This window comes from Chiloscyllium plagiosum, unplaced genomic scaffold, assembly GCF_037043375.1.
Source record: "Chiloscyllium plagiosum isolate Xiang-an unplaced genomic scaffold, Cpla_swu_hap1 HiC_scaffold_15, whole genome shotgun sequence".
Taxonomy (NCBI): domain Eukaryota; kingdom Metazoa; phylum Chordata; class Chondrichthyes; order Orectolobiformes; family Hemiscylliidae; genus Chiloscyllium; species Chiloscyllium plagiosum.
Genome location: NW_028270153.1, coordinates 70,900,425 through 70,926,021, shown reverse-complemented (window position 1 = coordinate 70,926,021; position 25,597 = coordinate 70,900,425). Strand labels below are relative to the sequence as shown.

At 44.0% G+C, this 25,597-nt stretch overlaps 1 protein-coding gene across 1 annotated transcript in view; it reads left to right on the top strand.

Moving 5' to 3' along the window:
• spo11 (SPO11 initiator of meiotic double stranded breaks) overlaps positions 1-25,597 on the top strand; it is an 81,597-nt gene that overhangs the window by 4,899 nt on the left and 51,101 nt on the right. The window contains exons 2-3 of the mRNA XM_043676980.2: positions 12,280-12,393; positions 23,208-23,296. Of these exons, the coding sequence (XP_043532915.1) occupies positions 12,280-12,393; positions 23,208-23,296 (203 nt within the window). The remainder of the gene's footprint in view (positions 1-12,279; positions 12,394-23,207; positions 23,297-25,597) is intronic.

Genomic DNA, 25,597 nt, shown 5'->3' with positions numbered 1-25,597 from the left:
TTCCTTCCCTCGACTATTGATCAGTCTTCTTTCCTGCCATATCTTTCCGAAAGTGTGCACAACACTAAATGCATATTTAGTCAGTGTATACTGTGCCCTCTTTATTTTCTAATGCCCTAAGGGCTCTTTCCAATTCATAGAGTTCGCAGGTCTGAGCTGACCACCCATTTGGCAACCTTCCTGCCTCCACCACACTACCTTTTGTCCCATCTACGACTGCATACCCATTATGTCTTTTCCCTTCAGTCACCCAGGATGACCCGTCTATAAAAAGTCAGGCTCCTGCATGAAGCGGAACATCTCTCAGGTCTATGCGGACCTTAGTTTGGTATTCTATAATGTCAAGGCAGTCGTGCCCTGGATTCTGAGGAGAGTCTCCTTCCCCTTTCCAAAGAAAGGCAGCTGGATTTAAACAAATGTCAGTGACCAATACTAGATCATCTTTTTCTATTAATATCGCCTCATATTTCAGAATCCGTGAGTCTGTCAACCATCGCCCAGCTTTTTGGTTTAAGATCGTTCTCACTTGGTGTGGGGTGCTTACTATTAGGGGCTCCCCCAAATGTAAGCTTTCTGCTTTCCTCCACCAACAGTGCAGTGGCAGCCACGGCCTGCACACACTCAGGCCACTCCCGGGATACTGGATCCAATAGCTTTGAAAGATATGCTACTGGCTGTCTCATCCCTCCCCACCTCTGAGTTAATACTCCCAAAGCTGCTCCCTTATCTACGGTAGCAAAGAGGTGGAAAGGTTTATCTAGGAAAGGTAAGGCTAACACGGGGGCATGAATCAGATCTCTTTTGAGTTTCTCAACTAGTTCTTTTTCCTCATCATCCCAATTTAGACATTTTGGCTCCCCCTGTAATAGTTTGAGATATAATTTCCTAGTCTTCTGAGCATAGGAATCTATCCACAATCTGTAATATCCCGTTAGACCCAAAAATTTGCGTAGCTCCCGTTTAGTGCTGGGCAGTGGCATCCCCACTATTCCCTCTATCCGTTCTGGGCTTATCTTTCGCTTGCCCTCACTCACTAAATGTCCCAAGTATTTTACTTCTTGCTCCACATATTGTAATTTGTTTTTAGATACTTGCAGTCCCTGCTGACCCAGGAAATTCAATAATTTGTTAGTGGCTTCTTCTACTCCTTCTCTCCTTATTCCTGATACTAAGAGGTCGTCTACATACTGCAACAGAGTAGTCCCCTTGGGTCTGCTAAATTTCTCTAATATTTGTTCTAACATCTGTCCAAATAAATTCGGGGATTCCGTAAACCCCTGGGGGAGCACAGTCCACCGGTATTGCTGTTTCCGTCCTGTCTGAGGGTCTTCCCATTCAAAGGCAAACAAATTCCTACTTTCCTCCGCCAAGGGACAAGCCCAAAAGGCATCCTTTAAATCTATCACACTAAACCATTTGTGATCATGAGGGATCTTACTTAATAACGTATAGGGGTTTGGCACCACTGGGTGCCTGATCTGTACTATTCGATTTAATGTTCTCAAATCCTGCACCAATCGATAAGTTCCATCAGATTTCCGCACTGGTAGAATTGGGGTATTATAAGGAGACTTACATGGCTCCAACAGTTCATCTCTAATCAATCCTTCAATTACTGGCTGCAGTCCTCGTTTACCTTCTATGGAAATAGCATATTGTCGTTCACAGACAACGTCCCCTTTCCGTTTTAAATTTATTAAAAGGGGAGGGATCTGTAGTTTTCCACGATTCCCTTCTCGAGCCCATACAATAGGGTCTATCTCTCTCTCCACATCCTCTGTCAACATTGCCAGTTGTACAACTAATTCTTTTTCCTGAATTCCAATCTCCAGTCCTAATAGGATAATTAAGTCTCTCCCTAGTAAGTTACTTCCTATATCAGGGATATACAGCAGTTCCCCTGTGACCCTATCCTTAGGACCTTCTGTCATCATAGGTTTAAATACTGGAACAGTATTCACCCCAGAAACAGTAATTGACTGTGTCGACATTTCTACTTTCTTTGGTTTAAAATTCAGCGATGACCGTGCTGCCCCCGTATCTACTAGGAAGACAACCTCTTCCCTATAGGGTCCCACCTTCAGGGTTATCAAGGGTTCCTGGTGGGCCCCCGAGGGCAGGAACCCCTGACACCCCTATTCTTCATCAAAATTCAGAAGCGGAATTGCCCTTTCTTCCCTTTGTAGATCAGGACACTCCTGCTTAAAATGCCCTATCTTTCCGCAATAATAGCATCCTGCCTGTGGAGACTTCCATCTCTGCCCCTGTCGCCCAAACCCTCTTTCAAATGCTCCCCTGTGTCTTCTCCCTCTCCCTCTCCCTCTCTGTCCTACATGCTGCCTCCCGCCGCTCCGGTTGCTCACTATTGGTTCCATTCTTTTCTTAACTACCTCATCAACCGTAGCTACCATCATTTTCACCTTCTGTTTTTGTCTCTCATCCTCCCTCTTTACAAACACTTTCTGTGCCTCTCTTAACAATTCACCTAATGGTTTTTCACTCCACCCTTCTATCTTCTGTATCTTTCTCTGTATGTCTGGCCATGCCTTTGTCACAAAATGTACTTTCAAAAGACCCTGTACCACTGGGTCCTCAGAGTTCATTCCAGAATATTTCCGCATCGAGTCCCTTAATCTTTGCAAGAAAGCTGAGGGAGTCTCATCTTTCTCCTGTCTAACTTCAAAGGCTTTAGTCAAATTCTGTGACTTCTGAACTGCCTCTCTTATTCCTTTTAGAATCAGGTCTTTCAATTCCCTCATTCCTTCTCTATGCCCCGGGTTTTGGTTTTCTCACTGGGGGTCTCTGAGGGGAAACTTCACCTCTCCCTGTCCAGCAACCGCCATCTCCAATCGGGTGTTCCCAGTCCCATATTTTAATGGCGGCTCCTCGTATAAGTCCCCTTTCTTCCCCAGTAAATAGTATATTCAAAATAGACTTTAACTCAGCCCAGGTATACAGACTTGGCCCCAAAAATTGATCAATTTGTTCAGACAACCCCACTGGATCCTCAACCAGGACCTTCATTTCCTTTTTAAATGTTCTGACCTCCCCACTGGTGAGGGGGGGGCACTTACAAACCCAATCTCTTTGTCCCCTATTGGTACCTCCCGAAGGGGATAAGTCGTTACGTTCTTCCCTTTTTTGTTTTCTTTTTTTTAAAAGAAATATTGCAATATTTCTAGCTCCCCATAACTTCAAACACCAATTCATCAATTCATGCTTGACTAACTTTTAAAGCCTGTTCCTAACTTGTAATTATATTTATATATTTACGTTCATTTATTCAGTATTTAATATTTAAAATGTAAAATGCATACAATTCCCAATTTTGAAATTCGCTGTAATTACCCAGTTTTAGTCCATTAATTTAAATCCAAAATTAGTTTTCTTAAGTAGTCCTGATCAATCATTGCTCAATTACAATACTATAGGTCGTAAAATAATCAGAGCTGCCTTAAAAGAATTTGTCTATTCAAGTTTAAAAAAAAACTTCTAATGCATGAGCAATGGCTGAATGCAAGGTCACAGACATTAACCATAGAATTTTGTTTTTACTACAATCTAATGTTGAACTGAAACTTCAACTGTCCTCCATAAATCGCTTTTATATAAAGATAAAAGAGATTAGTTAGAAACTGATAGTAAGGCAGTCATGACCTGTAAAAAGAACAGGAGTTATCATTCTTTTTTTTCATAATCTCTATAGAATCCTTAACCTTAAAAGAAATCATGTTAAGTTTCCATAATAAAAATCAGATTCAAAACAGTCCTGGAACTCAAGCTCCAGGGAATAAAACGCAAACATTCAATCACCAACAAACAAATGTTCACTCAAACCAAATCACAAAGGGTAAAACTTTCTACCAGCTCCTTTCATTCTCTCTCCCTCTCACTCATTGACAAATAAATTCAGATATTTACAAACCCAGTCTTCGACCAACCCGTACTTTGGCCAGAAGACGGCAGGACGAAGAGTGGATTCCTTAGTCCATACAAAGCAACAGTATTTAATCTTCTTTCTCCCTTGTACAAGTATTATTTCTCCAATTCCACAACATCCTGCCCAAAGGACTTTCTGGAGGTATGTTGTAAGGGACCCCACCTCCATTTCCATTGCCTTTTTCTGCTTTTGTTTTCCTGGAGGCTTTTCCTTACCCACGGCACAATCCATATTGAGTTCCTTCGTTAGTCCCTTATTAACTACTAAAACTCAATCCCGGCCATCAAGGCAATACTTAAAAGTCAATTTTCTTATCTTGGTCTGTGCAGAGTTGCCTGGCCCCTTTTTGCCGTATTTTCTATCAACCTCCCATCACTGTCTGATTCAGATGTCTCTCTTGTGGGATCCGTACCAGCCGCCCAAGGGAGCAGACTAAACCGGGACACAAGACTGCTCCTCAATTGGGAATGGGACGCGTCTTCCCAGTGTCCAAGGCCAGCCACTCCCCCCGGCGATGGAAGAAAATCCCGGACAGCCCCCAATTGTGAGAAACAAAGCTCACTCACTTCAATAATTGCAGTCCGAGACGTAAATCTGAATCAGCAGTGTCCTTTATTTTACACTTGCAAGTGGGTGTAATGTCCACAAGGCAGGGATAAAAACACACCAAATTCAGCAAACTCTCGAAATTTATATAATTTGGGTCCCTACATATTTTTTCTTATTCCATTGTTCTCCCCCCCCCATTTACATCTTCCCTAAGACTGATCCCACCACCCCTGCTTATCCGGCCTTGTCCGTGATAGAACGCTTATCTCTGGCCTCAAGGTCGTTTGACGTCATCCCACTGCAGGTCATCGTTAGGCATATTCTTTCCCTCTGGGCCTCTCCGGAGGCCACTCTGATCTTTATGACCTCTTTAATTAGGGTTTGTTCCTGTGTCTCCGTACAAGTGGGAAACAGATGTTTTTACCTACTGTTATACAAGCCGAGGTCATTTCCTTACAACTTCTTATCTATTTGCCCATACATCGACCATTGTTTTGCAATCACGTTTCATGCTAATATACCATTTTTAACTGATACGAAAACAATTATATATTTCCTTTACATAGTTTCCATTCTTGTTGACTCAACTCTTGGCTAAAACAATTACACACTGATGTGAGTTCATTTACTCTGTATCAGAAATTATAATTGCAGAAATAACATTAATTTACCTATATCCCACAGTAAACAATCCTTGTTAAGAATGATCATAATGTGATGGAATTTCATATTGAGTTTTGAGAGTGAGTAATGTAGTTTAGAAATATGTCTTAACTTTGTAACTGTCTTTAAGTTTATGAAGCCAGAGTTGGCTAAAGTAGATGAGGAAAATAGGTTGAAGTAAAATGGTAGGGAAGGAATGGCCAACTAAAGATGCTTCACACCTCACAAAAAAAAGATTATTATGTTTTTGGACTTCATCTTTCCTTTGGGTTAAAATTAAGGGGGTCAAAAGAGCTGTGCTGAAATTTGCCTGACAGCTAATTTGTTACAGATCAGTGTGGAAACATTGTTTTACTGCCGAGGTACAGGATTTAAAATGAAAAAGCAGAAGCCTGTCAGCTAATAATACAGACTGTGAATTTCCAAATTCCCAGAACACTGTTGAGAATGTCAGGTTGGAAAAAGTACTTCTTATGTAGTAATCAAGTCAGAGCCATACAAGATTGAAACAGACCTTTCAATCCAACATGACGACACCCTCCAGGTTTCCCAAAGTAAATTTGTCTGCATTTGGCCCATATCCTTCTAAATCTTCCCTATTCATGCAATTACAACATCTTTTAAATGTTTTAATTGTACCTGCATCCACCACTTCATTCCATATATGAACCACCCTGTGTGTGAAAACGTTGCCCCTCAGATCCCATTTAAATCTTTCTCCTCTCACCTTAAATGTATGCCGTCTAGTTTTGAACTCTCCAACCCAAAGGAAAAGACCTTTGCTGTTCAACTTATCTGTGCCCTTCATGATTTTATAAACCTCTACAATGTCACCCCTCAACCTCCTATACTCCAGTGGAAAAAGTCCCATCCCATCCAGTCTTTCCTTATAACTCAAACTTTCCAGTCCTGGTTACATCTTTATAAATCTTTTCTGCACCCTCTCCAATATTCTTCCTGTAGTCAAGTGACCAGAATTATACACTGTACTCCAAAAGTGGCCTGACCAACATTCTATAGAACATTGGAAATTTGGAACAATCTCCCTATCTCCTCGCTCCTCCATTTTCAGGAGGAGCGAGGAGAGAGAGGACCAGGGGGCTGTTAGGTAGGTAAATTTCTCACTTAAAAGAGACTTCACTTGAGCGTCAAGCCTCCATTTTCAGGAGGAGATATAGGACCAGGGGCTGCCAGGAAGGTAAATTTCCCCCTAAAAAGGACTTCCCTCGAGTATCATGCCTCCATTTTCGGGAGGATTGGGGGCGGGAGGGGAGAGAGAGAGTTCACTCATTGCAGTAGCAGTGAGAACGAGGAGCTGAGTGGGAGCGGTCGAATTGGACTCTGAGAAGGTGAGTGAACTGATATATTTGGGCAGCGGCTGATGGCCCTGACTCCTTCATGTGCAGGAAGTGTGTCCAGCTGCAGCTTTTGTTTGATCACATGATGGCTCTGGAGCTGCGGATGGACTCCCTGTGGAGCATCTGCGATGCTGAGTGTGTCGTGGATAGCACATTTAGTGAATTGGTCACAACTCAGATTAGGAGAAAGTGAGGTCTGCAGATGCTGGAGATCAAAGTTGAAACTTTATTGCTGGAACACAGCAGGTCAGGCAGCATCCAGGGAACAGGAGATTCAACGTTTCGGGCACAGGCCCTTCTTCAGGAATGAGCAGAGAGTGTTCAGCAGGAGAAGATAAAAGGTAGGGAGGAGGGACTTGGAGGAGGGGCGTTGGAAATGTGATAGGTGGAAAGAGGTCAAGGTGAGGGTGATAGGTCGGAGTAGGATGGAGGCGAAGAGGTCAAGAAGAAGACTGCAGGTCAGGAAGGCGGTGCCGGGCTGGAGGGATCCGGCTGAGACAAGGTGGGGGGAGGGGGGATGAAGAAACTGGTGAAGTCCAAGTTCATCCCCTGCGGTTGGAGGGTTCCCAGTCGGAAGATAAGACGCTCCTCCTCCGACCGTCGGGTTGTTGTGGTTTGGCGGTGGATGAGTCCAATGACCTGCATATCCTCGGTGGAGTGGGAGGGGGAGTTGAAATGCTGTGCTACAGGTTGGTTGGGTTGGTTCGTCCGGGTGGCCCAGAGGTGCTCTCTGAATCGCTCCGCAAGTAGGCGGCCTGTCTCCCCAATATAGAGGAGGCCACACCGGCTGCAGCGGATGCAGTAGATGATGTGGGTGGAGGTGCAGGTGAATCTGTGGCGGATATGGAAGTTTCCTTTGGGGCCTTGGAGAGAAGTGAGGGGGGAGGTGTGGGCGCAAGTGTTGCACCTCCTGCGGTTGCAAGGGAAGGTGCTGGGAGTGGAGGTTGTCGCAAGTGTTGCACCTCCTGCGGTTGCAAGGGAAGGTGCCGGGAGTGGAGGTTGATATATATTTCCCTCCCCTCCCCTACCAAGGATATATTTCCCTCCCCTCCCCTATCCCAAGGATATATTTCCCTCCCCTCCCCTATCCCAAGGATATATTTCCCTCCCCTCCCCTATCAGCTTTCCGTAGAGACCACTCCCTCCGCGACTCCCTTGTCAGATCCACACCCCCCACCGACCCAACCTCCACTCCCGGCACCTTCCCTTGCAACCGCAGGAGGTGCAACACTTGCGCCCACACCTCCCCCCTCACTTCTCTCCAAGGCCCCAAAGGAAACTTCCATATCCGCCACAGATTCACCTGCACCTCCACCCACATCATCTACTGCATCCGCTGCAGCCGGTGTGGCCTCCTCTATATTGGGGAGACAGGCCGCCTACTTGCGGAGCGATTCAGAGAGCACCTCTGGGCCACCCGGACGAACCAACCCAACCAACCTGTAGCACAGCATTTCAACTCCCCCTCCCACTCCACCGAGGATATGCAGGTCATTGGACTCATCCACCGCCAAACCACAACAACCCGACGGTCGGAGGAGGAGTGTCTTATCTTCCGACTGGGAACCCTCCAACCGCAGGGGATGAACTTGGACTTCACCAGTTTCTTCATCCCCCCTCCCCCCACCTTGTCTCAGCCGGATCCCTCCAGCCCGGCACCGCCTTCCTGACCTGCAGTCGTCTTCTTGACCTCTCCGCCTCCATCCTACTCCGACCTATCACCCTCACCTTGACCTCTTTCCACCTATCACATTTCCAACGCCCCTCCTCCAAGTCCCTCCTCCCTACCTTTTATCTTCTCCTGCTGAACACTCTCTGCTCATTCCTGAAGAAGGGCCTGTGCCCGAAACGTCGAATCTCCTGTTCCCTGGATGCTGCCTGACCTGCTGTGCTGTTCCAGCAATAAAGTTTCAACACAACTCAGATTAGGATTGCTGAGAGAGAAATGTGACCGAAAGGCACAGAAAGAGCAGGAAGGCAGTGCAGGTGTCCTCTGCAGTCATTTCCCTCCAAAACAGGTCTACCATTTTGGATATTGTTGAAGGAGATGCCTCACTAGGGGAAGGCAACAGTAGCCAGGTTCATTGAACTGGGGTGGCTGGCTCTGCTATACAGAAGTGCGGGAAAAAGTGGAAGTGCTATCGTCATAGGGAATTCAATTGTAAGGGGAGTCGATAGGTGGTTCTGTGGTCAAAAACGAGACACCCAAGTGGTATGTTGCCTCCCAGGTGCACGGGTCAGGGGTGTCTCAGATCGGCTGCAGAATGTTCTCAAGGGGGAAGGTGAATAGCATTTCGACATTGGTGCATTTCGACACCAGTAATGTAGGATGAGCTCCTACAAACAGAATTTAGGGAGTTGGGAGCCAAGTTAAAAAGTAGGACCTCAGAGGTAGTAATCTCAGGATTGCTACTAGTGCCATGCGCTAGTCAGAATAGAAATGAAAGAAAAGGCAGGATGAATGCGTGGTTTGAGAGATGGTGCAGGAGGGAGGGGTTCTGCTTTTTTCGGACATTGGGACTGGTTCTGGGGAGGTGGGACCCTTACAAATTGGACAGTCTCCACCAGGGCCAGACTGGAACGTGCTTTTGCTAACTGTGGAGAGGGTTTAAATTAATTTGATGGGGATGGGAACCAAATGAGGCGGTTAGTCGACAGTAAGGAGGTAGTAACTAAACCCTGTAAGGAACTAGATAATGAAGTCAGTGTGACAAAGTAGGCAGGGCGCAGATGGTGAACGCAAAGGGACTGTTGGTCTGAGGTGCATTTGTTTTAGTGCAATAAGTGTAGTAGGTAAGGCAGATGAACTTAGGGCTTGGATTAGTACCTGGGAGTGTGATGTTATTGCTATTACTGAGACTTGGTTGAGGGAAGGGCATAATTGGCAACTAAATATCCCAGGATATCGATGCTTCAGGCAGGATAGAGAGATAAAAGGGGTGGAGGCGTTGCAATACTGGTCATCAAAGCTTCTTCTATTCAAAGCTTCTTCTATTCAAAGCCACCATGGATGTGCGATATCTTTACACCTCCATCCCACACGAAGACACAGCCATGCTGAAGAAAGTTAAAAATCACACAACACCAGGTTATAGTCCAACAGGTTTAATTGGAAGCACACTAGCTTTCGGAGCGACGCTCCTTCATCAGGTAGTAGTGGAGGGCTCAATCGTAACACACAGAATTTATAGCAAAAATTTAGTGTGATGTAACTGAAATTATACATGGAAAAATTGATTGTCTGTTAAGCCTTTCATCTGTTAGAATACAGTCATGTAGAACTCTGAGCTCAAAAACTGCATGAATTTATGTAAAACTCCATTATCTCACTTTTTAGATTAGAATCAATCTAAACATCATAGCATAGACAGAGAACACAGGGGGCTAACACCTTCAACATATTGTCTAGCTATCACCATTGTTAACAGCTAACCCGAGAATGCAACTTTTTAAAAAAAAGTTTTGTGATTGACACATGAAAGAAGTGAAACTATCACTGTATTCAAACAGATGAAAGGCTTAGCAAAGATATCAGAGATATCTTTAGCAAATAGGGTTAAGGAAAATCCCAAAGCCTTTAATTCATATATATAAAAAGCAAGAGAGTAATTAGAGAAAGGGTTGGCCTCCGGTGGCATGATGATTAGCACTGCTGCCTCACAGCGCCAGAGATCCTGGTTCAATTCCTGCCTCAGGTGACTCTCTGTGTGGAGTTTGCACATTCTCCCCATGTCTGCATGGATTTCCTCTGGGTGCTCTGGTTTCCTCCCACAGTCCAAAGATGTGCAGGTCAGGTGAATTGGCCATGCTAAATTGCCCGTAGTGTTCGGTAAAGGGGTAAATGTAGCAGAATGGGTCTGGGTGGGTTGCGCTTTGGCAGTCGGTGTGGACTTGTTGGGCCAAAGGACCTGTTGCTACACTGTAAGTAATCTAATCTAATCTAATCACTCAAGGACAAAGGAGGAAAGTTATGCGTGGAGTCAGAGAAAATGGGTCAGATTCTTAATGAGTATTTTGAGTTGGTATTTACTGAGGAGAGGGACATGACAGATGTCGAGGTTCAGGATAAATGTTTGATTACTTTCGGTCAATTTGACATAAGGATGGAGGAAGTGTTGGGTATTCTAAAAGGCATTAAGGTGGACAAGTCCCCAGGTCCAGATGGGATCTATCCCAGTTACTGAGGGATCCGAGAGGGGAAATAGCAGGTGCCTTAACAGATATCTTTGAATCATCCTTGAACACTGGTGAGGTCCTGGAGGGCTGGAGAATTGCTAATGTTGTCGCCTTGTTTAAGAAGGGTAGCAGGAATATTTCAGATAATTATAGACTGGTAAGTCTGATGTCACTAGTAGGGAAGCTGCTAAAGAAGATACTGAGGGATAGGATAGATTCCCATTTGGGGAAAAAAAATGGCTTATCAGTGATAGGCAACATGGTTTTGTGCAGGGAAGATCATGTCTTACCAATTTAATAGAATTCTTTGAGGAAGTGACAAATTTGCTTGATGAGGGAAGAGTTGTAGATGTCATATACATGGACTTCAGTAAGGCGTTTGATAAGGTAGGCTGATGGAGAAAGTGAAGTGCATAGGGTGCAGGGTGTACCAGCTAGTTAGATAGAGAACTGGCTGGGCAACAGGAGACAGAGTAGTGGTGGGAGGGAATTCCTCAAAATGGAGACCTGTGACTAGTGGTGTTCTACAAGGATCTGTGCTGGGACTACTGTTGTTTGTGATGTACATAAATGATCTGGAGGAAGGTATAGGTGGTCTGATTAGCAAGTTTGCAGTTGACACTAAGATTGGTGGAGTAGCAGATAGTGAAGGGGACTGTCTGAGAATGCAGCAGAATATAGATAGATTGGAGAGTTGGGCAGAGAAATGGCAGATGAAGTTCAATCGGGACAAATGCGAGCTGATGCATTTTGGAAGACCCAATTCAAGAGCGAAGTATACAGTAAAGGAAAAGTCCTGGGGAAGGTTGATGTACAAAGAGACCTGGGTGCTCAGGTTGATTGTACCTAGAAGGTGACAATGCAGGTCAATAGAGTGACCAAGAAGGCATATGGTATGCTTTCCTTCATCAGATGGGGTATTGAGTGCAAGAGTTGGCTGGTCATGTTGCACTTGTATACGACTTTGGTTTGGCCACATTGGGAATACTACGTTCAGTTCTGGTCGTCATATTACCAAAAGGATGTGAATGCTTTGGAGAGGGTGCAGAGGTGGTTCACCCAGATGTTGCCTGGCATGGAGGGTGCTCGCTATGAAGAGAGGTTGAGTAGATTAGGATTATTTTCACTAGAAAACAAAGGTTGAACAGGGATCTGATTGAGGTCTACAAAATCATGAGAGGTATAGTCAGGGTGGATCGCAAGAAGTTTTTTCCCCAGAGTGGAGGACTCCATTACTAGGGGTTACGAGTTCAAAGTAAGGGGGGAAAAGTTTAGGGGAGATATGTGTGGAAAGTTCTTTATGCAGAGGGTGCTGAGTGCCTGGAAAGTGTTAGAGGAGGGCACGATAGCATCATTTAAGATTTATCTAGACAGATACATGAATGGGCAGGGTACAGACCCTTAGAAAATAGGTGACAGGTTTAGACAGAGGATCAGCACAGGTTTGGAGGGCCGAAGGGCCTGTTCCTGCACTGTAATTTTTTTCGTTCTTTGTTCGAAAACAGCAATTGCTGGAGGAATTCAACAGGTCTGGCATCTGAGGATATTCTGTTCCATGCATTAAACTTACAAATCAATGTACTTTTCTTCCAGCTCTGATGTTCTTAAAAAGATTGAAAATGTTGTCAAAGAGACACTCACATATCTTGCGAAGGGAGAAGCCCCAGTTATCACTTTTGACAAACGATCATCCTGGGAGAATATTTGGTATGTTTTATTATAGTCACGCAATGCTCCAAGTGTTAAAAACATATCTGAAAAACTAAATGAACCTGATAGAAGTGAAGCAATTCGCACCAATATTGGTTTCTAATCAAACCTGCAATGTTTGAATAGTTAAGCAGTTTTAATCAATATGTACTTTTGTTTTTTGTAGTAAACATGCTCTGAGCTAATTATTTTGCTTTCGAAATGTAGATTACAATGAGAATAGCATTACAATAGCATAATTATACACCCCAGTATGCAATAAAAAAGGAGTGGTTGTTAAGCATGAGTCTTTGGCAGGGGAATGGTAATGTGGATGGGTTAGCCCCACCATCATGGACCACAAAGAGCAATTAAAGGAGTGGTGTGAAAGGTGGTGTTGTAAGCTACAGATCAGTAAGTAAAGATGGGGAGGTAACATGCACCATTGTCACAAAAATCTTTTTTTCATATAGAATCCCTACAGTGTGGAAACAGGCCCTTCGGCCCAACAAGTCCACAACCACCCTCTGAAGAGTATCCCACCCAGACCTAGTCCCCTACCCTATTACTCTACATTTCCCTGACAAATGGACCTAACCTACACATCCCTGAATGCTATGGGCAATTTAGCTTGGCAGGTTCATCTAACGTGCACACCTTTGGGCTATAGGAGGAAACCCATGCAGACACAGGGAGAATGTTCAAACTCCACGCAGACAGTCACCCAAGGCTGGAATCGAACCCGGGTCCCTGGTGCTGTGAGGCAGTAGTGCTAACCACTGAGCCACCATGCCGTCTGAGTTCGTTATTACAATACGAGACTCAGAGAGATTTGCTAGAAGAGGTCAGAGTAGACCTGTGTACAAATCTAGTAGATGACATCTTGTCCAAGGAAGTTTGAGATGAAAGGAATGTTCAAGGTGAAGTGATGGGGTTAATGTTAGGTTGGGGGTGGGTGGGTAGGAAGGATAGAGCACTTTGTCACTAATGGCACTCCTGAGAAAACAAGAAACAGCACAGACACAAAGGTACCATTAAGAGTAGTTGATACGGGGAGTTTTTAATTAATATTTCTCCTCTGTGTTTACTGAGAGAATCATGGGTGCTAAAGAAATAAGGCAAACAAGTGATGATGGTTTGGACTGCATACATATTAATAGAGAGGCGGTATTTGCAGCCTTAAATAAGTCCCCGGGCCTGATCACGTGCATCCTCTGATGTTGTGGGAGGCTAGTGAAGAAATTGCAGGGGCTCTTGCAGAGATTTTTACTTTGACTTTAGCTTCATCTGGTAAAGTTCCAAAAGACAGAGTGTGAATAATGTTGTTCCATTGTTTAAGAAAGTTAGCAAAGACAAGCCAGGGAACTACAGGTCAGTGAGCCTGATATCAGTGGGTAAGTTGTTGGCGAGGATACTGAGGGACAAGACCACTCAACATTTGGATAGACAAGGTCTGATTAAGGATAGTCAGCATGGATTTGTGTATAGGAAGTCATGTCTGCTAAATCTTTTACAATTTTTTGAAGGGGTAACCAAAATATGAGGATCGGGCAGTGGATGATGTCCCGCATGGCAGACTGGACATGAAGGTACGGTCACATGGGATCCAGGGAGAGCTAACTAATTGGATTCAAAATTGGCTCGATGTTAGGAGGCAGAAGGTGATGGTTGAAGATTGTTTCTTGGACTGGAGGACTGTGATTAGTGGTGTGCCACTGGAAACTATTTGTTATTTACATAAATGATCTAGATATGAATGTACAAGACATGATTGGTAAGTTTGCAGATGATATAAAATTAGGAGGTATTGTTGATAGCGAAGAAGGTTATCACAAATTAGGGGGATCACAGTTTATATGGGGAAGTGGACTGAGGATTCACAAATTCAGCTCAATACAGATAAGTGTGAGGTATTGCACCTTGGAAAGTCAAACCAATGTAGGCCTTATACACTAAATAGTAAGGTCCTGAGGGGTACTCGGTAATCCAAGATGGAGGTTGGGAACACATTTTGGCTGTAAGAGCTGTTCCTTTTTTTTTTGAGGTATTTTCGGTGTTGCAACTAACTTCCTCAAATTCCAGGAGCAGTAATTACTGTTTTATAATCTGTTGTATTGTGTTTGGAACTTTGGGGAAAAAAGATCAAAACAACGGCACTTTAAAAAGGAGGAAGAGAGACCAAGGTAGACACTACACGGACAATAATTCAAATGGAGAAAGAAACCTACACTGCTGTCTGACACAGCAGTGAATCTGCACAGCTACTGCTTTTGCTGTTTGAATCTCTAGACATCAGAATGTGTCTAAGAAAAATTAACAAATCGCAAAATTCACAGCTGATTTTGAGGAACCTGTGTGGGAGAGCTCACGGCACAGGAGCAGTTCAGTGCAGTTTTTAAGTGTAACCTTGCTGTTCGTTCTTTTTTGTAAGTCTACAATAATGACGAGAGAGTTCTTTTTGATTACATGTTTCATTGAGAACTGTCTCTTGATTAAATGTGAAGAATATAAAGCATAGCTACGAAATTAGCCTGGAGCAGTAAGACTCAGCTATTTTGAGTTTGTAGACTATTAAGGTGCAAAGATGGCCTTTGTTAGACTGATGTGCTCTTTCTGTCAGATGTGGGAGATTAAGGAAAGTTTCCCTATTACTGATTATTATGGTTGCAGTAAGTGTGTTTGGTTGTGAATCTTATCATTGCATGGATCGTTTGGAGAGCAGTTAGAGGCAATAAGGAATTTACAGGAGCTCAGGGGTATGATGGATGGAACTTATAGGAAGGTAGAAAAACCACAGATGCAGTCAGATAGATGGGTTACCTCCAGAGAAGCTTTGAGAGGGAGGCAGGTAGTGCAGGAGTGACCTGTGGCTGTTCCCATCTCAAACAAGCATGCTGTTTTGGAAATTACTTGGGGGAAATGGGCTCTCGGAATTCTCTGGCCAACAGCAAGAAATCAGAATGGTATGTTGACTCCCTGTTGCAGGTTCAAGGATATCTCTGAGAGACAGTGGAATGTTCTCATAGCGGGATAGACCAGCAGAAGGTCATTCTACACATTGGGAACTAACGATATAGGCAGGAAAAAGAATGAGATTTTGAATGTAGAATATAGAAAGTTAGGCAGAAATTTAAAAAGGAGGTCTTTGAGGGTAGTAGTATCTGGATTACTCCTATTAGTGTGAGCTAATGAGGGTAGAAATAGGAGGATAGAGCAGATGAATGTATGACTGAGGAGCTGGTGCAGGGGAGAAGGGTTCACATTTTTTTGGATCCTTGGAATCTCTTCTGGGATAGAAGTGATGGAATGCAACTGAATTGGAAACTGACTAATATACTGCCAGGGAGATTTGCTAGAGCTGCAGGAGGATGTAAACTAGGAGATATTGAGGAAAGAGATCAGATTAAGATGGGTACTGTTGGGAAAAGGAGCAAGTCAAACAGTCAGGGCAGGTAGGAACAAAGCAGAGAACAAGGCAAGACTGATCAACTAAACTGCATTTATTTCAAAGCAAGAGGTCTAATGGAGAAGGCAGATGAACTCAGGGCAAGGTTTGGACCGGGACTAGGATGTCATAGCAATTACAGAGACATGGTTCAGGGATGGACAGGAGTGGGACAAGCGGAGAGTCATGGAAACTTCTTGAAGGTCAAGGCTTACAAATCTCCCCCCAACCTATCAGGAACTAAGATAATGTTTTTCCAGGGCTTTATCTGCGGCTGTGGTCCATAAGAGGAAATCGTTTGATGAGGTTAAGAGAAGGTTAAAGGACCTTGATATTCAATATTCAGTGAGATACCCACGGATGCTTCATATTACTTACGAGGAGACTGTGGACCAAGCCATCCAGACCACTTTCTTAAATTTGACTGATGCACTATCTAAGCTGATGGCCTTGGTGTCGCAGCATATTATTATGGGGGGGGGACTTTAATTGCCTTAAGGATCCTGTGCTGGATAGAAAGACCAAAGGCCCCCCCAAAGTTTTCTTCACAATCTAAGCAGTTGGGTGATCACTGTGTGGAACCAGGGTTGGTAGACATTTGGAGACTTCTACACCCCACGGGCAGAGATTTTACGTTCTTTTCCAATCCTCATAAATGTCACACAAGAAGTGATTATTTCCTAACTCCTGCGGCTTTTTTAGATTTGGTGGTATCCTGTTCGATTGGGAATGCTGTGAGGACAGATGGGATAAGATGGAGTCTTTGTTTTTAGGAATCTGGATCTTCCTGGTGTGTCTGCTGAGCAGGTGTCTCTCCTTAGTGCTTCGTTAACAGCCCAAGCGATACAGGAGGCAGTAACGCACCTGGCCCTGATGGTCTGCCCAGTGAGTTTTATAAAGAATTTGCAAACATCCTGTCAGGCTGAATCTAGACATGTATAATTATTCATATAGTTGGGATTACCTCCTGCCATCCTTGAGAGAGACTAATATCTCTCTTATCCTCAAGAAAGTGAAGGCCCCGGAGGACTACGCTGCTTACAGACCCATCTCACTTTTAAACTCTGATTTTAAAATTTTATCAAAGTCTCTGGCATTCAGGTTGGAAAGAGTGTTGCCTTCTATTGTTAAGGAGGATCTCACAGGCTTTATAAAGGGTTGCAGATCTTCTAATAGTGTTAGGAGACTGGGGCGTCATGGTGGCTCAGTGGTTAGCACTGATGCCTCGCAGCGCCACGGACCTGGGTTCAATTCCAGCCTCGGTTGACTGCCTGCATGGAGTTTGCACGGGTTTGCTCCGGGTGCTCCGGTTTCCTCCCACAGTCCAAAGTTGTACAGGTAAGGTGAATTGGCCATGCTAAATTGCCCATAGTGATAGTTGCATTAGTAAGGAGTAGGGGAGTGGGTCTGGGTGGGTTACTCTTCGGAGGTAAAAACAATGACTGCAAATGCTGGAAAGCAGATTCTGGATTAGTGGTGCTGGAAGAGCACAGCAGTTCAGGCAGCATCGAAGGAGCTTCGAATTCGATGTTTCAGGAATAAAGGCAGTGAGCCTGAAGTGTGGAGAGATAAGCTGGAGGAGGGTGGGGGTGGGGAGAAAGTAGCATAGAGTACAATGGGTGAGTGGGGGAGGGGATGAAAGTGATAGGTCAGGGAAGAGAGGGTGGAGTGGATAGGTGGAAAAGGAGATAGGCAGGTAGGACAAGTCCGGACAAGTCATGGGGACAGTGCTGAGCTGGAAGTTTGGAACTAGGGTGAGGTGGGGGAAGGGAAAATGAGGAAACTGTTGAAGCCCACATTGATGCTACTCTTCGGAGGGTCAATGTGGACTTGTTGGGCCGAAGGGCCTGTTTCCGCACTGTAGGTAATCTAATCTAATCTTAACATGATTCAAGTCATAGACATGTACAACACAGAAACAGACCAGTGTGCCAGCAACAGTCAGTTCAAGGGTTGGTGGTTTCCTTGGACGCAGAGAAGGAATTTGACCAGGTGGAATGACTGTAGCTTTTTTATACCCTGGAGTGGTTTGGCCTGGTTGAAGTGTTTACTGGATGGGTAAGGGTCCTTTACAGTGATCCTCTGGCGGTGGTTCTCACTAATGGTATGAGAGATGATAATTTTAACATTGGTAGGGGCAGTTCGCAAGGCTGTCTCCTCTCACCTTTTCTCTTCACATTGGTGATTGAGCAGCTGGCAGAGGCCATTCATGAGGACCTTAACATAGCTGCCCCAAAGGTAGGGTCGAAGGTGCATAAGATCACATTATTTTCGGGTGATGTTCTTGTTTTTCTTTCGAACCCGGCAGTTTCGGTGGCCTATTTGATACAGTGTATTAATTCATTTGGCTTTTTCTTAGGTTACAAGATCAATTTTTCAACATCGGAGGCTATGCCTATTGGTGGGGAAGGTGAGGTCTTTGGGGAATACCAGATGATGAAGGTGGGTTCCCCTTTAAGTGGGTACAGGAAGGCTTTCTTTATTTGCGCCTCTGTTACCTCTAGTTTTGATCAATTAGTCAAGGCTAATTTTGTTCATTTGTTTGACAAATTTGTTAAACAAGACCTTCTAAGATGGGAGGCCCTTCCAATATCGTGGCTAGGTCAAGTTGCTCTTATTAAAATGAATGTTCTTCCTCACTTATTATACCCTCTGCAGAAGCTTCCCTTGCTTTTTCCTAGACAAACATTTTGCAAATTAAGTGGTTGGTTTAGTTCTTTTATTTGGCACCACAAGTGGCCCCTTACAAAATTGCAGGTGCTCTAGGGGTTGGGAGGAGTGGATCTCCCCGATGTCAGAAGATATCAATTGAGTTCCCTTCTATCTTTTGAGAGTGATTGGGCCTCTGAGGACTCAGCGTCGATATGGTTGGACGTTGAGGCCTCTCAGGCAAAGTGTCCTCTTATTGACCCGTTGTTTCTGGACAAAATGAGGATAGTTGCGGAACATTGCCACAAACCAGTAGTTATTAATATTGTAAAAGCATGGAGGGCAATGAGACAGATGGAGGGTAATATGTGTAAAACTTCTTTCCATACTCTCTCAGTTGGTATGCCAGGTTTCTGGACAGGAACAATGGATCCTGGGTTTAAGTCCTGGATGGATAGGGGAGTCTCTTGTTTGGGTGACCTGTTTGAAGATGAAATGTTAATGTTATTTGATCAAATTACTCATAAGTATGAACTATCAAGTTAGGACCTCTTCCGTTCTTTTCAAATCAGAGATTTTATCCGAAAAGAGACTACACTTTTGACTGAGTGTTATAGATCTGATACAGAACGAGGGTGCTTCAGGCTAAGAGCACTCTTTCAGTGAATGCACTCTATCGTTTGTTGGGGGGAGGTTCCTCAGGTGACATTAAGTGATTACGATAGGTCTGGGAGAGAGTGTTAGGTGTGGAGATCTCTCCAAAAACTTGGGAGGACGTTTGTGAGAATACGAGGAGGATTTTGAGATGTAATAGGACCTATGCTATGCAGTTAAAGATTTTTTATAGGGCTCATCTGGCCTCAGATAGTCTGGCAAAATTTAGGCAGGGTGCATCTTCAATGTGCCCCAAATATAAAATAAATACAGATACCCTCACTCACTGTGACGAGTAACAGAGAGGATCTTGGGGACCAAAGTCAAGGTGGACCTGGTTTCTCTTCTGGGTTTGCTGAATTTATCTCCCTTAGGTGTGCATGGAAAAAAGCTTTTTGGCATCCTCACCTTTTGTGCGAGGAAGAACATTGTGATGTGCTGGGTGTCTGATAACCCCCTGGGTCTGTCGGGGTGGCATTAGTTAATTATGGAACACATTCCTTTGGACTTTCTTACAGACATGGTGCACCAGAAAACAGACAATTTTTATAAGACATGGCAGCCCTTTTTGAATTATTTGGAACCAGATCAGTCCACCATTTTAATTAGGGCTTTTGTCGAGCCATGGTTTGTTGAATAAACCTAAAATCTTGAGAGGAGCAATTTCGAGCAAATGTGGATTTAATAATTGATGCTCTTGAAGGTTGAGAGCTCAGGTCTTGTTACACTGAGCGGCGTTATTTATTTACTTGTTTATTCACGTGTAATGAGTGTAATTGTGAGTTCTTTTATAGAGTAGTATAGTTCATTTATTGTTTTTTGTTATAATGGTATATTTTCATGTTTTTGTAATTTTATAATTTTGTAAAGAAGAAAATAAAAATATCTAATTAAGAAAAGGCAGTAGGAGTTGACTTAAGAGGGAAATCAGGAGGGCAAAAGGGGGGCATGAGATAGCTTCGGCAAATAGGGTAAAGGAGAATCCCAAGTGATTTTATAGTTACATTAAGGACAAAAGGGTAACTAGGGAGGGTACAGGGCCCCTCAAAGATCAGTGTTGAAAAGAGTGTGCTGGAAAAGCAAAGCAGGTCAAGCAGCATTTGAGAAGCAGGAGAGTCGTCGTTTTGGGCATAAGCCAGTCATCAGGAATATGGCATTCCTGATGAAGGGCGTGTGCCCAAAACATCAACTCACCTGCTGTTCAGATCCTGCCTGACCTGCTGTGCTTTTCCAACACACCCTTTTCAACTCTGATCTTTGCAGTATCTGCAGTCCTCACTTTCCCCTCAAAGACTAGCAAGGCAGCCAATGTGGAACGGCAGAAGATGGGAGAGATACTAAATGAGTATTTTGCATCAATGTTTACTGTGGAGAAGGACATGGAAGGTACAGAATGTGGGGAAATAGACAGTGCTATCTTGAAAGATGTCCATATTACAGAGGAGGAGATGCTAGGTGTCTTAAAATGCATAAAGCTGGATAAATCCCCAGGACCAGATAGGTGTACACTAGAACTCTGTGGGAAACTAGGGAAGTGATTTCTGGGCCCCTTGCTGAGATATTTGTATCATTAATAGTCACAGGTGAAGTGCTGAAGACTAGAGGCTGGCTAATTTGGTGCTATTATTTAAGAAAGATGGTATGGAAAAGCCAGGGAACTGTAGACCGGTGAGCCTGACATCAGTGGTAGGCAAGTTGTTGGAGGGACAGGATTTGCATGTAGAAAGGCAAGGATTGATTAGGGATGGTCAACATGGCTTTGTGTGTGGGAAATCATAGTCAAAACATGTGGCGTTGGAAAAGCACAGCCGGTCAGACAGCATCCGAGGAGCAGGAGAGTTGATGTTTCAAGCATAAGCTCTTCATCAGGATGTTTTTGACTCTGATCTCCAGCATCTACAGTCCTCCCTTTCTCTGCATGGGAAATCATGTCTCACTAACTTGATTGAGTTTTTTGAAGAAGTAACGAAGAGAATTAATGAGGGCAGAGCAGTACAAGTTAACTATATGGACTTTAGGAAGGAGTTTGACAAGGTTCCTTGTGGTACCTTGGTTAGCAAAGTTGTGTCTCATGGAATACAGGGAGAACTAGCCATTTGGATATCGAACTGGCTTGAAGATAGAAGACAGAGGATGCTGATAGAGGGTTTCTTTTCAGAATGGAGTCTGTGACCAGTGGTGTACCACAAGGATCTATGCTGGGCCATTGCTTTTCGTCATTTATATAAATGATTTGGATGTGAACACCGATATACTTAATACTTTTGCAGATAACCCCAAAATTGGAGCTGTAGTGGACAGCGAAGAGAGTAGCTCAGAGTACAACAGGATCTTTATTGGATGTGCCAATGGCCTGAGGAATGGCAGATAGTTTGATTCAGATGAATGTGAGGTGCTGCATTTTGGAAAGGCAAGTCAGGTCAGGACCTATACACTTAATGGTACTGTTCTGGGCTTTGTTGCTGAACAGACACCTTGGAATGCAGGTTCATAGTTCATTGAAAGTGGAATCGCAAAAAGATAGGATAGTGAAAAAATCATTTGGTATTCTTTTATTGGTCAGAGCATTGAGACGAGGAGTTGGGAGTCATTTTGCGGCTGTACTGAACATTGGTTCGGCCAGTTTTGGAATATTGTGTGCAATCTGGTCTCCTTCCTATTGGAAGGATGTTGTGAAACTTGAAAAGGTTCAGAGAAAGATTTACAAAGGTGTTGCCCGTTGGAGGGTTTGAGTGATAGGGAGAGGCTGAACAAGTTGGGGCTGTTTTACCTGGAGCGGCTGAGGGGTGATCTTAAAGAGGCTTATAAAAGGCTGAGGGGCATAGTTAGGGTAAATAGTCAAGATCTTTTCGCTGGGGTGCAGAAGTCCAGAGTTGGAGGGCATAGGTTTAGGGTGACAGGGGAAAGATTTAAAAGGGACCTAAGGGGCAACTTTTTCATGCTGATGGTGCCTGAATAGAATGAGCTACCAGAGGAAGTGATTGAGGCTGGTACAATTAGAATATTTAAAAGGCATTGGATGGGCATATGAATAAGAAAGGTTTAGGGGAATATGGGCCAAGTGCTGGCAAATGGGACTAGATTAATTTAGAATATCTGGTCGGCATGAGTTGGATCGAAGAGTCTATTTCCCTGCTGCACATCTCCATGATTCTGAGCTTTGTGGAACAGAGGAACCTAGGAATGCAAGTACATTGTTCATTGAAAGCTATGTCATAGGTTGATAGAAGGCATTTAGCATGCTGGCCTTCATCGGTCGAGGCATTGAGTAAAGGAGTTGGGACCTTATGTTACAGTTGTATAGTCGCTCGTGAGGCTGCAATTGAGTATTGTGTACAGGTTTCATCACCTTGTTAGACCAAAGATATAGTTAAACTGGAAAGAATTCAAGGAAGGTTTACAAGGATGGTGCCAGGACGTGTAGACCTGAGTTATGGGAAGAGGTTTGCCAAGGTATCTCTTTATTCCTTGGAACGTAGGAGAATACGGGGTGACCTTCTTGAGGTGTATAAAATCATGAGGGGCATAGATAGGATGAATGCATATCGTCTTTTTTCCCCCAGGAATGGGGAATTGAAAGCTAGAGGGCATAGTTTAAGGTGAGAGGGGAAAGATTTAAGAAGGATCTGAGGGGTAACTATTTCACGCAGACAGTGGTATGTGTGTGGAATGGACTGCTAGAAAAATTGGGTTGAGGCAAATACAATAGCATCATTTCAAAAACATCTGGATAGGTATGTGAATGGGAAGGGTTTAGGGGGATATGGACCAAATGTGGGCAATTGGAACTAGCTGAGTGGGCAGAGACCAGTTTGGGCCGAAGGGCCTGTTTCCATACTGTTACTCTATGACTCTGTGTCACAGAAAGACATATTGAATTCAGAGAGGGCATAGAAATATGGTTTAGGCCTTGTAATACAGTGGTGAATCTTCACGTGTTTAAATTCTGACTTTAATATCATCTGCTGTGAGACATTAAGAACACATGAAAAGTAAACAATGTGATTGGTGAAGTCTGAAAAATAAGAGAAGGCTAATAAAAAAAACCCAATACCTCATGTAGACATATTTTTCATTTTAACAGGTTTGATGGCAATGTTGGTTTGCAAATGGTATCTGATTCTGCTATGAGCAAAGTGAAATGTGAGTGTCCCAGATCAATCCACAGGTTTGGTAAGTAATTATTGCAGCAATACTGCTAATATAAATATAGAGTAATTACTTGCAAAGCTTGCGTGCATGTGTGGTCAAATGTGAACCTTCCCACCTTAGCCTTGCATGTGTGTTTGGTGATGTACTTGAACTATTCTTCTTCACAATTGCTTTCTATCTGCTGGGCATGTAAAACTATGTGGGGTTTAGCGTAGAGGAGGAGGTCTGGAAACTAAGTGGGGAAGGGGAAGGTCTGAATTTGGATATGTATTCCTTTTAATCATATGTGAAATAAGGGCATCTTTGGCTGAGGGAGCACATATTGCCTGTTCCTAATTGCTCTTTGATCTTCAGCGTGGCATAGTGGCTCAGTGTTTAGCATTGCTGCCTCACAGTGCCAAGGACCTGGTTTGATTCCAGCCTCAACAGTCTATGTGGAGTTTGCACATTCTCCCCATGTCTGCATGGGTTTCCTCTGGGTGCTCGGGTTTCCTCCCCCTGTCCAAAGATGTGCAGGTTAAGTGAATTGGCCATGTGTAGGTTAGATGCATTAGCCAGGAGTAAATGTAGAGTAATAGGGTAGTGGGAATGTGTCTGGGTGGGTGACTCTTCGGAGGGTCGGTATGGATTTGTTGGACCAAAGGACCTATTTCCACACAGGAGGGATTCTATGATACTCTGACCTGAGTGGCTTGTGAGGGCCGTTGTAGAGGGCAGTTAAATAAACCACATAGATCTGGAATCATTAGTTGGTTACACCAGGTAAGGTTAACAGACCTTCTGCCCTAAAGAATATTAATGAAACTGATGGGTTTTCACAACAATGGTTACATGGTACCCATCCAGCTAGCTTTGTTTAATTCACGTTTCAGCATCTGCCATGGATCAGATGTATATTTCATAAGTCGTCTTGGATTGTGGGTTATAGAGTCATAGAGATGTACAGCACGGAAACAGACCCTTCGGTCCAACCCGTCCATGCCGACCAGATATTCCCACCTGCCAGCACTTGGCCCATATCCTTCTAAACCCTTCCTATTCATATACCCATCTAAATGCCTCTTAAATGTTGCAATTGTACCAGCCTCCACCACTTCCTCTGGCAGCTCATTCCGTACACGTACCACACTCAGAATGAAAAAGTTGCCCCGTAGGTCTCTTCTTTATCTTTCCCCTCTCACCCTAAACCTGTGCCCTCTAGTTCTGGACTCCCCGACCCCAGGGTAAAGACTTTGCCTATTTACCTCTGATGCTCAGGGAAAACAGCCCCAGCCTGTTCAGCCACTCCCTATAACTCAAATCCTCCAACCCTGGCAACATCCTTGTAAATCTTTTCTGAACCCTTTCAAGTTTCACAACATCCTTCCAATAGGAAGGAGACCAGAATTGCACACAATATTCCAACAGTGGCCTAACCAATGTCCTGTACAGCCGCAACATGACCTCCCAACTCAATACTCTGATAAAGAAAAGCATACCAAACACCTCCTTCACTATCCTATCCACCTGCGACTCCACTTTCAAGGAGCTATGAACCTGCACTCCAAGTTCTCTTTGTTCAACAACACTCCCTAGGACCTTACCATTAAGTGTATAAGTCCTGCGAAGATTTGCATTCCCAAAATGCAGCACCTCGCATTTATCTAAATTAAACTCTATCTGCCACTTCTCAGCCCATTAGCCTATCTGATCAAGATCCTGTTGTATTCTGAGGTAACCTTCTTCGCTGTCCACTACACCTCCAATTTTGGTGTCATCTGCAAACTTACTAACTATACCTCTTATGCTCACATCAAAATCATTTATATAAATGACGAAAAGTAGTAGACCTAGCACCGATCCTTGTGGCACTCCACTGGTCACAGGCCTCCAATCTGAAAAACAACCCTCCAACACCACCCTCTGTTTTCTACCTTTGAGCCAGTTCTGTATCCAAATGGCTAGTTCTCCCTGTATTCCGTGAGATCTAACCTTGCTAACCAGTCTCCCATGGGGAACCTTGTCGAATGCCTCACTGAAGTCCATATAGATCACATCTACTGCTCTGCCCTCATCAATCCTCTTTGTTACTTCTTCAAAAACTCAATCAAGTTTGTGAGACATGATTTCCGACGCACAAAACCATGTTGACTATCCAGAATCAGTCCTTGCCTTTCTAAGCACATGTACATCCTGTCCCTCAGGATTTCCTCCAACAACTTGCCCACCACTGGTTACTAGTCCAGAAACATTAGTAAACATGCCACTGCCTCCCCTTAATGGTAGATGGTGCAGTATAGTAGGAACAATAAGGAGGACAAATGGTCCAAATTTTGAAAAGCA